The sequence below is a fragment of the Acartia tonsa genome, chromosome 11 (assembly GCF_053477335.1).
Source record: "Acartia tonsa isolate MP-2025a chromosome 11, ASM5347733v1, whole genome shotgun sequence".
NCBI lineage: Eukaryota > Metazoa > Arthropoda > Copepoda > Calanoida > Acartiidae > Acartia > Acartia tonsa.
The window spans coordinates 561,927-577,500 of record NC_137270.1 but is presented as its reverse complement, the minus strand read 5'-3'; the positions used below and the strand labels follow the sequence as shown (position 1 = coordinate 577,500).

General features: G+C 37.2%; 2 protein-coding genes across 2 annotated transcripts in view; one reads left to right on the top strand and one right to left on the bottom strand.

Annotated features, from left to right (window-relative positions):
• LOC145331080 (endoribonuclease LACTB2) overlaps nucleotides 1–15,574 on the bottom strand; it is a 28,629-nt gene that overhangs the window by 6,144 nt on the left and 6,911 nt on the right. Inside the window, exons 2-6 of the mRNA XM_080175697.1 lie at nucleotides 12,845–12,912; nucleotides 12,422–12,503; nucleotides 2,429–2,498; nucleotides 1,590–1,700; nucleotides 440–499 (exon numbers count right to left, since the gene is read on the bottom strand). Of these exons, the coding sequence (XP_080031823.1) occupies nucleotides 440–499; nucleotides 1,590–1,700; nucleotides 2,429–2,498; nucleotides 12,422–12,503; nucleotides 12,845–12,912 (391 nt within the window). The remainder of the gene's footprint in view (nucleotides 1–439; nucleotides 500–1,589; nucleotides 1,701–2,428; nucleotides 2,499–12,421; nucleotides 12,504–12,844; nucleotides 12,913–15,574) is intronic.
• On the top strand, nucleotides 9,987–11,775 carry LOC145331078 (uncharacterized). Its single transcript, XM_080175695.1, has 2 exons — nucleotides 9,987–11,557; nucleotides 11,661–11,775. Exon 1 carries the CDS (start codon nucleotides 10,106–10,108, stop codon nucleotides 11,555–11,557), a length of 1,452 nt encoding a protein of 483 aa, XP_080031821.1. The 5' UTR covers nucleotides 9,987–10,105; the 3' UTR covers nucleotides 11,661–11,775.

The window sequence follows — 15,574 nt, the reverse complement described above, 5'->3', positions numbered from 1 at the left end:
TTCGGTGGAAGCGGCGGTTCTGCCGCCGTTTCTTCAGAGTTCCATATTGTTCACCACAAAAGCAACTGCTGTGGAGAATTTTAGAGCTGTAACTCTTTTATGGGCTGAGATCATGCATGTTTTATTTTTAGTTTATAAAAGTGGCACATCCGCCTCCCCCCTTTAATTCTGATGAAAAAGGCCATGACATTTAATTTATAAGATAGATGAATTGAGGGAAAAGGTAACAAACTACAAGTATTCTTTTTTGAGTCCCCAAAGTTTTTAAATAACGTTTTCTTATTCATTGACTCTACAACTCTGGGGACTTGAATTTTGATGGGTTTGTTAATTTAGTTGAGTGTAATCTACAGAAGAGGTAATTTCATGTATCATCATAAGGGATTTACATCAATTTATCGTCTATTGTCTCATCCCTTTAGATCCATGAAAAAAGTACCTCAAAAACGGCAGTTCCTTCGCCTAGAATACAGTCAGCACTTAACAATACATTTTCTTCCTAAAAGCAAATACATATTATTATTCGTCGGCTTAACAACTTTGGGGAATTTTGTTAGATTTTATTTGGTTGGTACATTAAGTTAAATGTACAAACATTTCAAACATTAATTGCAATCTACAGTAGGGATAATAACATTGGGAATTACATCAATTTATCAGCCAGTGTCATATCCCTTTAGATCCCTGCTATTAATGCCACCTTAACATGAAGCACAACATGATCTGTAGTATGACCAGGTGTGTGTAGAACCTCAACACTGTTTATTAAACTGGTCCCCAAAGTTTTTAATAACGTTTTCTTATTCGTTGGCATAACAACTTTGAGGACTTTTATTTAATTTTATTTGGTTGGTACATTAAGTGTAACTGTACAAACGTTTCAACCACTAATTGTAATCTACAGAACTGGTAACTTTAATCATTATCATTGGTGATGATCATCAATTTATCAGCCATTGTCTTATCCCTTTAGATCCCTGCTATTACTGCCACCTTAACATGAAGCACAACATGATCAGTAGTATGACCAGGGGTGTGTTGTAGAGAACCTCAACACTGTTTATTGAAATGGTCCTCAAAGTTTTTAATAACGTTTTCTTATTCGTTGGCATAACAACTTTGGGGAATTTTATTAGATTTTATTTGGTTGGTACCTACATTAAGTTAAATGTACAAACATTTCAAAGATTAATTGCAATCTACAGAAGGGATAATTTTGTGTAATAACAATGGGGAATTACATCAATTTATCAGCCGTTGTCTTATCCTAGATCCATGTTATTTATGTGCACCTTAACATGAAGCACAACATGATCTGTAGTATGACCAGGGGGGGTGTGTAGAACCTCAACACTGTTTATTAAACTGGTCCCCAAAGTTTTCAATAACGTTTTCTTATTCGTTGGCATAACAAATTTGAGGACTTTTGTTTAATTTTATTTGGTTGGTACATTAAGTGTACAAACATTTCAACCACTAATTGTAATCTACATAACTGGTAACTATAATTATCATTATTGGGGATGTACATCAATTTATCGGCCATTGTCTTATCCCTTTAGATCCCTGACAACCTCTATTACTGCCACCTTAACATGAAGAACCACATGATCTGTAGTATGTCCAGGTGTGTGCAGAACCTCAACACTAGCACCTTCAACGTCAAATTTTTGGCCGTCAACCAATGGGATCACGTCAATCTAAAAAAACAAATTCTTATAACTTTAATCTATTTTACATTAGGTATGGCTTCGAAACCGATTAAAATTAGCAGGATTAGAACTGTTTCTCAGCAAAACTGAAAAGTAAAATATTGCATCGTATTACAGACAATTTTCCTCTAACCTTCCGGGCTAAAAAAAACTGGTTTTAATTTTTCATTTTAATATCCATTTAAAGCTGTCCATAACACAATGCTATAAATAACTAGGTATTATGTTCTATTTTGGATAAACTGTTTTTAATTTTGAATTTCTTGTACCTACCTAATTATTTTCCAAAGCCAATTTTATCCTATTTTATCGCTGAACCGATATTGTTCTTCTTTGCAGGGAATCTTACTATAAATCTAGGGAATGTTTTAAACTATTTGGGGGGAGGAAATTTTACCCTCCCCCAAATAATTTTTTTTCCTTTTTCTCTTAAAAACTAAAATCTAATTAGGAGGAAGATCAACCTCCCCATTTAACTTAAGTGCCCCTAGAGGCTTCTAATCTTTGGATGCACAGACATAGTTAGTTATAGAGTAACTTTGCTACTAAATTTGATATTGATTCCAAAATAAGACTTTATAATACCTTGCCAATATCTGGTTCAGGTTTGTCTAATCTGGGGTACTTGTGGATTTTTGGACGCACAGACATAGTTAGTTATAGAGTAGCTTCGCTACTAAAAATTATATTGATTCAACCATGAGACTTTAAAATACCTTGCCAATATCTGGTTCAGGTTTGTCTGATCTAGGGTACTTGTGGATTTTGGGAACGTAACTCAAATTTCTGCAAAAAAAAACTTTTAAAAATTATTTAATTAAGAGGCGATTCTTCATATTTTCCTATTTCTAGCCCCTACAGGAGGGGCTCTAACACTGCGGGGCAATCACCTAACCCAATATAACCTAACATAACATAAAATAACTTAGTAAAAGCCATTTTAAAAATACGACGAATCGCCCCTTAAGGGGCGTTGCCACGACATGGACTATACCCGAATTAAGAAAATATAGGTATATCTATTCATTTTTAGACTCCTACCCTTATTGAGAACAAAATAAAATTAATGGTAATTTCAGAAAAAAGTTCATAACCCCATCTTTTTCTTCAAAATAAATTGTAAAAAAGGAGGGGCCTTGACTGGCTGGTGCACTAACCCTGTGAGGGTACCCAGTAACCAATATAACCTAACCTAACTCGACCTAAAGTAACAAAAAACCATGACATACTAACCCCTCTGTGAAGATTGATATTAAACAGGCCAAGTCATATATTATTTGTTTAGGTACTTATACCGGTGATCACAGACCAAATATCAGACTGGGTGTCTAATCTCATGAAGAAGAAGAGGCCGACTTTAAATGACCAAGGGAGGACTCTTCTGCTAATCTAAAGCACCCAGTGATCATAGACCAAGAATCTTATTTTAACTCGTATTATTATAAAATACATTTATGTGCATTTTATCTTGCTTATTCAATGATCTATTTTATGTACCTATGAAGCTTTTATATATTCCAGAAGTATTTTAGTCTATTCTGGGGTTTTACTTATTATATCATAGACCAAGCATTTGTGAATTTTACAGAGATCAGAAATGCTGCTGTCTACCTGGATGAATGGTTACACATGTTTGTTTTGTGGTGAGTCACGCTACTTTTATTGACTTTCACAATGGTAGCATTGGCAAAACCGATCTACGACTCTGTGTAATTATAAATCTAGCTTAGGCTCAGTAAAATTTTTTTTTCGGACAGCTTCACGAAAAATTGTGTCAAAACAAAAGACGTTAAAAGGTGTTTTAAACCCCAGAATTGCTAAAAATGGGCGATAAAAACGGAAACCCTGGAAGGGTAATTTCAAGTGGCGATGATGAAATGGACGGCGCCATTGGCGGCGCAATTGGCGGCGCAATTGGTGGGGGTGGTGCAAATCATAACCCTGATGTTAATAATGGGCCAGAAAAGGAACAAAATCCGGGCGTAATGGATAATAGACCAAGTTTGGCTCAAAATAATAACAGACCAAATATTACTGATGAAAGTAATAATTCGGAGGGCGTGCGAGAGCGTGGCGTTACGGATAGTACAAATAACAGACCAAATGTGGGGGGCGGTCCCACAGGTGGCTATATGGAGGATGTAAATAATAGACCAAGGATAGGTGGCGGTCTCACAGGTAGATATATGGATGATTTAAATAATAGACCAAGAGTGGGGGGCGGTCCCACAGGTGGTTTAAACAATTATACTGATGATTTAAATACTAGACCAAGGTTAGAAGATATTAATTCTGGAGGTAGACAAAGAATTAATGGTGTTTTCTATGATGAATTTAATAATAGACCAAGAAACAGCGATTTATTTAGCGAGACGAACAAGGACAACAACGTCAATAATAGCGCAAATCGATATAACAACAATAGAGAGAGATTTGAAGAATATGACAGACAATATAACAGACCAAGTAATACATACTATAGACCAAGTGAAACACAGTATGACAGATATAGTAACAAGGATGGCAATTTTCTTAGTAGCGCATCAAACAACGACAGATATGATAGAGACGGCATACATGGAGGTGCTAGACCTAAAACCTCTGATGAATATAATAGACCAAGACAAAGCATTTTTGAGGATAATCCCCGACAATTAAGATATATATTCGAAGATAATCCTAGACAAGGACAAGGATTTTTTGAAGACAGCAGACAGAGGACCTATGATAGACCAGACCCATACAGAGAACAAAGATATGATTATGGAAGAAACACGATACCAATTCCACCGTTGGATGAATATAGAGAGTTTAATACATGGTATGAATGTATCAAAGCCTGGAGTGCTTCCACGGACCTTCCCTTACACAAACAAGGCTTTGCTCTAGCGAATGACATCCCAAAACACTCTCAAAAGTACGGAAATCATTTAAAAGACGATCTTTTTAGAGCGATCCCGGCAACGCAATTAATCAATAACGAGCGTGGGGTGGAACGCGTAATTGATTTCCTTAAAAAGCGTTTCTACGTCGACGAAGAAAAAGAAATTTTCGAGGTCAAAAGGCAAATGTCTGCAATAAAGAGGAAGGCTGGGCAGAATATTAACGAATTCATTATCGAATTCGAAAATTTAAGGGAGAAAAGCATGCAACTGGGGATAGAAATTCAAAATGACAAGCTATTAGCCCTAACTCTATTTGAATGTGCCCAACTTGATACAACCGAAGAAACCGTTCTAAGAGGAGTATGCCAATTTATGCTTAACGACGGCAAAAGGTACGAAACCGTTAAACGGAAATTACGAGAAGTATGTAGCCGTTTAAAAGACAAACAGAACAAAAATAATGAAGAATTATTTCTTACACAGAATTCTAGCCCGGAAGACGACATTACGAATAACCTAGACCAAATTTTAATAGCGAAAGGATGGAAGCCGCCAACGCAAAACCAAAGATACCAAAAATCGGGAAATCAAAATAACCGATACCAAAATTCACAGGGGCGACAAAACAATGATAACAAAGGACAAGAACCATTTTATTCCACTAGAAAGAAGAATCCCATAGGTCCTGATGGAAAAATCATGCGTTGCAAAATCTGTGGATCAAACACACATTTTGCAAGAGAATGTCCAGATTCTTATGAAAATAGAAGAAAATCAGGTAAAACTCAGCACAAACAGATAGGAGGAAAGAAGTACAGACAAATCTTCCTAACTGATGAAAATGGAGAACAAAAGGAGGTGATGGTTGAATCAGCTGGAGAAGAAACAGAGGAAGAAAGTGTCAATTGCACAGTGTTATGTTCAGACAACAAGGAGGAGATGAGTAACTTTACAGCTGAAGCACTGAACATGGCCGCTCTAGACACCTGTTGCACTTCAAGTGTAGCAGGAGAACAATGGTTAAAGATCTACCTGGAATCCTTACCTGACAACATGAAAGATAAAGTAAAAGGACCAATGGAAAGTAACAGACACTTCATCTTTGGAAATCAAGGCAAGCTGAAATCAAAGGCTAGATATACAATACCTGTGAAAATTGGAGGTTGCTACAATGAAATCAGCTTTGATATCATAAAATCAGATATTCCTCTTCTGATGTCAAAGAATGAAATGAAACGTTTAGGCATAGCATTGGATATGAAAAATGACAAAGGCACAATAAATGGAAAACCGTTAGTCCTAACAACAACTACTGCAGGACACTACATTGTTGATCTACTGCAAGAAGATGAAACATTAGAACAAGTTAACATAGCTGAACTAGAAAATGACAATGACAAAGAACAAATGAAAGCCTTATCTAAGATCCATCTTCAATTTGGACATAGACCAAAGAAAGCCTTTGTTACAATCCTAAAAGAAGCTGGTAAATGGCAAGAAAAGTTCTCGGACATGATTGACAAAATAATGAACAAGTGTGAAGGTTGTCTACTCAGGCGCAGAGTACCAGATAAACCATCTGTTGCACCACCAATGGCAAGTGATTTTGGCCAAGTACTAACAATTGATCTGAAAGTGTGGGATATGCACAAAGGCATATATATCATGTACATGATAGATCAATTTACCAGATTCCAAGTAGCAGCGGTTATAAGGAGCAAGGAACCGGCTGAGATTGTAAAGACACTTACACTCAAGTGGTTGCCAATATTTGGCAGAGTTGAGAAGATTCTTACAGACAATGGAACAGAGTTCTGTAATGAAGAACTAAGGGAGGTAGCGAATGCTTTCAATATCCAACTGCTCACGACGGGTGCAAACTCGCCGTGGCAGAATGGAACAAATGAAAGGAATCACAAAATCACAGACCAAATTGTCAAGATTACAAGGAAAACTTATCCAAATATGAGTCTTGAAGTTGCATTGGCCTGGGCAGTAACAGCAGCTAACTCATTGTCCAATGTCAGAGGATTCTCTCCTTACCAACTAGTGTTTGGAAGACAGATCAAGCTACCAAACATTCTGGATGATCCCCCACCAGCATGGGAAGAGCCTACTAAGAGCAAGACTCTGTTGGAAACACTTGAAGCCATTAACAAGACGAGAACAGAATATACCAAGGCTGAAAGATGTGAAAGATTGAGGAAAGCACTCAAGACCAAGATCAGAGTTGCTGACACAATCTATGAGAACGGTGATATTGTGTATTTTCAGAAGGAAGGGGAAGATACATGGAGAGGTCCTGCGAAAGTTGTGTTCCAGGACAGCAAAGTGATCTTCATAAGGATAGGGAGCATTTACTACAGAGTAAGTGCTAACAGACTGATCAAAGCAGGTGACGAGCTGGTAAAGGAGATGAATAGGAAAGAACAAGAGAACACAGCAGAGCAAGCTGAGAATGATGAAGACAACAGAGTGACAACAAGGGAAGTTGCACAAGAAGAAGAAAGAATTCACAATACCAGAGGTAGGCAGAAACTTTTAGATCTTGCATTGGAGGAACAAGAACAAGTGACAAGAAGTCTAATGGACCATGTTCAAAACAAGGACAAGGATCACTACTCCACAGCTAAAGATCACAAAGTCACTGAAAAACAACAACCTTCTGTTACTCAAAAGACAAGAGATGCTGAGATGGAAAAGAGTAAGGAGATCAACAATACAGCTACAGACACAGACCAAGTGAACCATGACAAAAATGACTTACCACAAAACACAGACAACTTACCAAAAGACACAGACAAGTCTTCACAAGAAAACACAAATGACAAAAGTGATGGGAATAGAGAGGAGAAGAAGAACACAGAGAAAGAAAAGATTCCACTGCGCAACACAAGAGGATTGAAAAGGAGAAAGAATAGTCAGAAACCTACACCCACTTTCAATGAAGATGGAACACTACAGAATGCCAAATATGTGCTCAAGCGTAATGACAGGATTGAAATACTTGAAAAAGGGAAGTGGGAGAAAGGAAAGATTCTTAGTCATGGTGGAAAAGTAGGAGGGAGAAATGCTGGATGGTTCAACATTGAACTTGATAATGGCGAAGTTTTTCATGACGAAGTATCAAGTCGAGATATCAAGTATGAAAACAACAATGAACAAGTTGAAGCTGAAGATGTTGAGGTTATGACTGTGATAAAGCTAGATAATGGCAAGAGTCTGGAAATTGAAGACATTGATCAGAGAAAAGTAAGAATAGAAAATGAAGAAGAGACTGCACATCTCATGATCTGTGAAGAAATTCTTGCTGTGATGGTTCCAGCAGAACAAAGGAACTCTCCAGAATGTTTACAAGCCAAATATGATGAGCTTAACAAGCTCAAAGCTTTCGATACCTATGAAATAGTTGATGACGTAGGCCAAGACAGAATAACCACAACATGGGTTCTTACTGAAAAAGGAACTGAAAAGAGAGCCAGACTTACAGCTAGAGGCTTTCAGGAAGAGACAGATTTCCCAACGGATAGTCCAACAGTCCAAAAACAGTCGATCCGATTGATATCAACTTGGGCAGCAACAGAAGGATGGTCCATATACACAACTGATATATCATCAGCCTTTTTGCAAGGAAGCCAGATGGACAGAGAAGTTTTTGTCAAACCTCCAAAGGAAGCTAATCTGCAAGGTAAGCTGCTAAAACTGAACAAGTGTCTTTATGGGTTGAAAGATGCCAGCCGCAAATGGTACATGAGAGTACAGGACAAACTTAAAGAATTAGGATTCAAGAAGTCACCACTGGACAAGGGACTTTTCTACATGATTAAGGATGGAAAGCTCATAGGTTTAGTTGGCATACATGTAGATGATTTTTTCTATGCTGGCACAAAGGAATTCATTGAACAAATTATGCCAAAAGTTTTAGGGATATTCAAAGTTGGAAAACAAGAGACCAAGCAGTTCATGTATACTGGTTTCATGTTCAAGCAAGACAAGGAAGGAATCACCATAGATCAAGATAAATATGTTGATAATGCCAATATTCCCAAAACTGATTTAAAACTGATCAAGGACAAAGAAAGGGAGATGAACCAGGATGAACTGACTTTGTTGAGACAAATAACTGGAATTCTGAACTGGACAGTTAGAGCAACACGTCCAGACCTTGCTTTTGATTGTGTGGATCTCTCAACTAACTTCAAAGGAGGCAAAGTTGAGAAACTCAAAGAAGCCCAAAGCTGTTTTCAGAGAATGAAAAAGAACAAGGTAGCTATCAGGATTCCTAGTCTTGATAACATAGAAGACTGCCAGGTATGGGTTTACACAGATGCTGCTTACTGCAATCTCAACAACAACACAGACAGCTGCGGTGGGTATGTAATTTTTCTGGTTAATATCAAGAATGGCAAAACAGCGGTAATAGAATGGAAAGCCAACAAGTTAAAGCGGAAAGTACATAGCACTCTTGGAGCAGAAACCCAAGTTTTGTCACTAGGCTTAGATGCAGCTCTAGGTGTGAAAACACAAATTAAAGCAATCACAAATGGCTTAGTTGATTTAAAGATAAGAGCCATCACTGATAATAAATCAGCTAGGGACGCTGTCTATTCAGAATCTGAAGTACAGGAAAGAATGCTGAGGGCAGATATTGCCATTATCAAAGACATGATTGAGGAGAAGAGAATTCTTGAGGTACGATGGATAAAAGGACAAGACATGCTAGCAGACATATTGACCAAGAAAGGAGTCAAGAAGGAACCATTGCTGGATGTGATACAGACGGGAATGATGTCTAAGAACACTATGGACATCATACTCAACTAAGCAGAAAATCGATCAACATTGTATATAAACATTCTGTATATAAACGTACATTTCATATATATTTTTTTTTGGTACCAAACAAATTTTCAAGATTTGGCAACATCTTTCAAGAGCAACACTAAAAATTCCAGAGCCCGTAAAATTAATTACGCGGCATTGCATCAAAAATGAAGTTTTCAGCAACGTAGGCGCAACGATTGAACAAAGGAAATAAAAATCTTAATAAAGCAATGTAAAAAATTTAGAGCCCGGAAAAATAATTACGCGGCATTGCATCAAAACTGGAGTTTTCAGCTACGCAGGCACAACGAAATCACTAAAGAAACGTGAAACGTCGAGAATTGAGTGAAAAACAAATTTTATTCAGAAAAAGTGTTGTATATGTCTTTAAAAGTGCACGATAGTTACAATTTCGCAGAAATTATTAGTATGTCATCTTTTTTTTTTAACCTTTTCATCCATAAAACACCATCAACCGAAGTCTGTTACCATGCAAAAATACCTTTTTTGTCAGCTTAACCTCAATCACAGTGAAACCATGAAAATTTTCTCTTTATCATAGCAAAAGATCAAGCGAGTTTACAAACAATTCAATATGTTCACATCATTTTTTTTTTCTCTTCTCATAAATACTTTTCATTTTTCAGACAACATACCAAGCTTTTATCGAGAATTTTTTAAAAAATGCCTCCGAAGGATTATGTATTTGCCAGCTACATGATGCCCCATAGAATTTGGGATGAATCCATGACACGAGCCAAATGGATATCACTCAAGAATTATGATATCAGGACATGCACTGATGTCATATTGGATGCGGTGAATGATCAGAGTGAGAGCAAAAACATCATCGTGTTAGCGTATCAAAAATGGGCAGGTGCCTTAGAGAACAAGAAGTTAATGAAGTATCTCGATGAGATAGTTGAGGCCGTCAAGAAACAGGAGAAGAATAAGCTCATCTTCGGAACCTGCCTGTTCATTCCAAACAGCTCAGTAGTGTGGAAGAAAGTTGGTGAGCTAAACGAAAACCTAAGATGGTGTAATGAGCGTCTAGGCATGCCACCTTTAAACATGCATAAAATGGCCATGTGTTGGATCTCAGAATCGGACAAAACCTTAAGGGTGAGGGGAACTTCCTTTGTGGAGTTCCAATTAGGCCTTGGCTTAGGCATCAATGCCAGCTACGAGTGCCTGATCAAGATAAAGAACCACATCCTCATTGCTCTAGACAACACCTTCTACGGGACTGCAAGCAAGAGAAGATCAAGCTCGGTTAGAGTAAGAGTTCCTCCCCCTCTCATTGAAACTGAGGGATATCGTTTTAATGAGTTTCACAGGCAGGAGTTAGAAGATCGAAATTTGTCAGGAAGACCAAAGTCAACTGGTGGATATAGGAGATCAAGGTTAACATGGAGCCAGAGAAGGCCAGAGGGATGGCAAGCATGGGACATCTACAAATCTACCCCCTGGACTAAAGATGAAAGAGAGAGGGTACTGGCCGAATATTTGGAAGAGCTTCACCAATCCTCAGAACGACCAGTTTTTGGAGTACAGACCAAGAAGGAGGAGGAGCAGGAGTCCCAGCTGGTAGAGGAGGAGGGGACAGTTGATGACCTGATTGTTTTCTCTGAAGATGAGGGCATAGGAGGAGGAGAGCCTGAGGACAGAGAGGTGGAGGTGCTGACAAGTAAGCTAACACTTGGAGGTGGAGATGCCGAGGAATGTGAGGTGGAGAATGAGAAGGACATAGAAGATTGTAATGAGAGTGAGCTTGAGGCTATAGAGGCAGCGGACATTGAGAACAGCCATGAAAGATACAACAGGATCAACGAGGAATTGGTACTTCAGTACAGGAAGGAGATAGCCACCAAGTCTGTCCAGTTATCCAAGGAGAAGACTGCTTCCAAGCAATGGAAAGGTGTAGCAAGCAAAGTTGAGGAGGAGAAACATGCCATGGGCAAAGATTTGGAGTACTACAAGCGTAGGGTAGAAATCCTAGAGTCTCAGGTTGAGAGGATCAACAACGAGTACTACTTCCTCAAGGGTCTTTACGAACATGGAGGAAGAAAGAGAGAGCTGAAACCTACTGGCAGACAATACACACAACCTGGGGATCTTGCATTCATGAAGCACTAGGTAATAGACCAAGGATCTCATAAAAAGTTCAGAAAACGAAAACAGTTTATAATTAATGTGAAGATTGATATTAAACAGGCCAAGTCATATATTATTTGTTTAGGTACTTATACCGGTGATCACAGACCAAATATCAGACTGGGTGTCTAATCTCATGAAGAAGAAGAGGCCGACTTTAAATGACCAAGGGAGGACTCTTCTGCTAATCTAAAGCACCCAGTGATCATAGACCAAGAATCTTATTTTAACTCGTATTATTATAAAATACATTTATGTGCATTTTATCTTGCTTATTCAATGATCTATTTTATGTACCTATGAAGCTTTTATATATTCCAGAAGTATTTTAGTCTATTCTGGGGTTTTACTTATTATATCATAGACCAAGCATTTGTGAATTTTACAGAGATCAGAAATGCTGCTGTCTACCTGGATGAATGGTTACACATGTTTGTTTTGTGGTGAGTCACGCTACTTTTATTGACTTTCACACCCTCCCCCCCATTTCTCGGAGCTAAACAAGGTACTTTGAGGGAACATGCTAAAAATATTATTCAGACTTAAAAGTAGTTAATATTTAATAAAGACAAGGTGTAGAAAATGATTCAAATTTTTTACAGAGAGAGAGGAGACAATGGGCTGTTTATTACACTGGTTCCCAAAGTTTTATAATAAAGTTTTCTTATTCATTGGCTTAACAACTTAGAGGTCTTTTGAATGGTTGGTTAATTAAGTTGAGTGTTTAAACGTTTCAAACAATAATTGTATTCTACATAAGAGGTAATTGTGTGCTTCCTCATTGGGGATGTACATCAATTTATCGGCCATTGTCTTATCCCTTTAGATCCCTGCTAATGTGTGTACCTTAAGATATCAGGAACTCCGCCAATATGATCAGCATGCCAATGAGTTACAATTATATCAGATAACTCACACCCCTCACTGTCTAAAAAAACATATATCAAACCTACTTGTCATTTCATCTATGAACACATAAAAAACTTGAAAAAGGAAATTTAATTTTGATACTATTACCCACAACAATTTTAAAGAAATGGGGATATACGTGAAAATTTTAAAAACAGCTAAAAAGCTGCATAAATCAGTCCAGCCGTCAAGGATGTTTCATAGTTGATTGTGCTTCTTAATGATGGGAATGTTGACAAAAAATTTTAAACGTGAATAGCAGCCAAGAAAATTACGTTTCTACCAATTTGTCTCTTACAGACGGACATTGGAATTATAGTGTAGCTTCGCTATTAAAATACAAAACAATATAATATCTACCTAAAACATTGCTGAGGTTGTTGATGTATTCCGGTACCCCACTCTGTCCAGCATCCACCAGAACTCGCCTGTACATAAAATGTGGCTAATAATATTTGTCTTCTACCATAAATCTTAACCCCCGTTTTAAGTAGCGAGGCTACTTAAAAATTCATTTTGTCTATGATGCTATGAGGGAAATGCGATTTTCTCAGATGCTATTCAAGATAGACAGTTGAATTTTTTTGTAAAGATTCCCAATATCAATGAGCATGAAGTGTATAATTTACTTTGTCCGTCAGTCTGTAGGCCATGGATAAAAGACATTGAAAATATTTCTTTATTAATATTTCAGAAAGGTTTTGTGATTACTAAGAGTTATTGCACATTTATCAATTGAATATCCTCTCTACAAATAATTTTGTCTGTTAGTCATTCCATGAATATTTAGTGCTTTGCTACTTATGGATTTTGTCATCCTTGTTAGTATTGCAGATACTATATAACTAGCGGCTGTGCCATGCTTAACAACTAGCTGTTTGGGTGGGGGAGGGGCGCAATCTAAATAGATCTCGCCTAAAATTTATAAAACCTTCACAGAACCCATTCCAGGTCAAATTTAAACAGACAGACATTAATTTCCTAAAACTCATTGTACAAGAATAGATGCTAATTAAATCAAAATGATGCTTCAAATATTTTTTTCTCATTGCATCATTGCAATACTCAATTGTCAAAGTGCCGGAATTTGACAAGTATAACTTGTATAATAAATATTCAGAGCTTAAATTTTACTTTAAAAAAAAACACGATTCAATCATGATAACTATAAGTAAAACGTCTGTATTCTAGTTAGGTATCTTGTTGTTGCTTCGCTACTTATTGACATAAAATGTTATTCTTCATTTTTTTTCTCTCTCGAGTTTTAATTCATACCATTATGTAAATTCAAAAACCTTTGTGTAACATCAATATTGTCAAAACTATTCAGCAAATAAAATTTTATCCTTAACACTTTTTAAATACATCCATAAAGATGGGTTGAGATGGATCAATAGCTTTTAAAACTATTACGATGACAATTCCGATCTCTGAAGAATATCCTTCTTGTGATATCCCCTATTTTACTCTATGGATATCTTTGAGTCTGGTCCCAGCTTAAATTTTTAATGCTTACAATGACTAACCAGAATCCAGTGCAGAATAGAGTTGAGGAGGGCTTACCACCTAGCCTTCCTCCTCCACGTTCTCAGATATCCCCACCACCTTCACCTACCCCACCTGGTGATCAAACTATTGCTCAAATCATAAATAGTGACGAGTCTATTTTCTTTAAAAACTTGAACTATAAAAAGTGTTATTTTTCTACATATAAAGTGATCAATAAAGTTGTGAAATCGGAGTCAAGAATCTGGTTCCTTCAAAATTGCATAAAGTTTAAAATTGTACCTAACAACTCAAAAGTTAAGATCAATTTAAATGAGCGAATACAAGTTAATACACAAAGACAAATAAGTGAAAATTTAGAAGCTGTTAGCTTGGAAAACTTAAAATTAGGCTTGCAAGATGAAAAAGTACACTTACAAACATTTAAAAACGAGTTAAGGGCGGAAAAAGTGTCTTTGCATAGTTTAATTAACGAGCCTCAATTACACCTTTTTGTTGAGGAGCGCATTTCTAGTGATAAATCAAGATTACACAAACAAGTAGCTAACAAACATAGACAGAAATTATGTCACCTCCTAAGTAAAGAAAATAGACAAATACCGAACTTTTTACAGCGAGATTGTAGCCATAATGATTCTACAGCAAAAAAATCTCGTAAATTTGTTAAGAGAAATAAATATAGACGCAAAAAAGTTAAAATTGACAAAAGCCTCAGAAATTCTCTTGTTACAAATTATAGTGATATTCCTCTGTCTAGAGACATGCAGAGTTTGCTTAATAGGGGCCTTGACTATAGTGTCACCCCAAAAACAGTTAATACAACAAATGTTATAGCTGGGTTTGATAAGCTACGTAGAACCATGGCATGGACTGAAGAATTTTACAAAACTGACCCTGAATTTGTCCCTGATAAAACTAACGTGAAAAAACCTTGGAAACCTGTTAGTACCAACCTTCCCACAAATGCTGCAGCACCTGAACTCAACACCTTCATTAATGGGTCTCTTAACTGCGTGCTTGGATCTGATCTCAACAAGATACATGTAAATCTACCTGAACGTGAACAGAGAGCCATGAAGCAATTGATTTCTTTGCAAAAAGATCGCAAAATTGTTATCAAGGCTTGTGATAAAACAGGTGGCTCTGCAGTTATGAATACCTGTGACTACGTGGATTCAATGAACACAATTTTGAATGCCACACACAAAGACCCAGATGGTACAGAGCACAAGTATTTTGAGCAGTTAGATCCAAATGTAGCTAGCCAGATGTTATTTAATGACTTGGATAACCTTAAGAGTGAAGTTAATAATGCTCTTAATATGCAATGGATCGATAAAGAGCAGGCTAAATGGCTGGTCCCAGACGAACCTAAAGAGGGCCGCCTTTATGGTCTTGTTAAAGATCACGTGGCCAAAGAGAAGTGGCCACAGAATAGCAAAATTCCCCCCCTGCGACCTGTAGAAAGTGCATCTGGTACCACTTTTGAAAACTGTTCACATTTTGTTGACATGCACAGTAACGACATTGTTAAAAGCCTGCTGTCATACTGGCAAGATACACCTGACATGCTGCGTTTTTTTA

What these genes read in the sequence shown, in the direction of transcription:
- LOC145331078 (XM_080175695.1), top strand. Translation starts at nt 10,106, where the DNA reads ATGCCTCCGAAGGATTATGTATTTGCCAGCTACATGATGCCCCATAGA.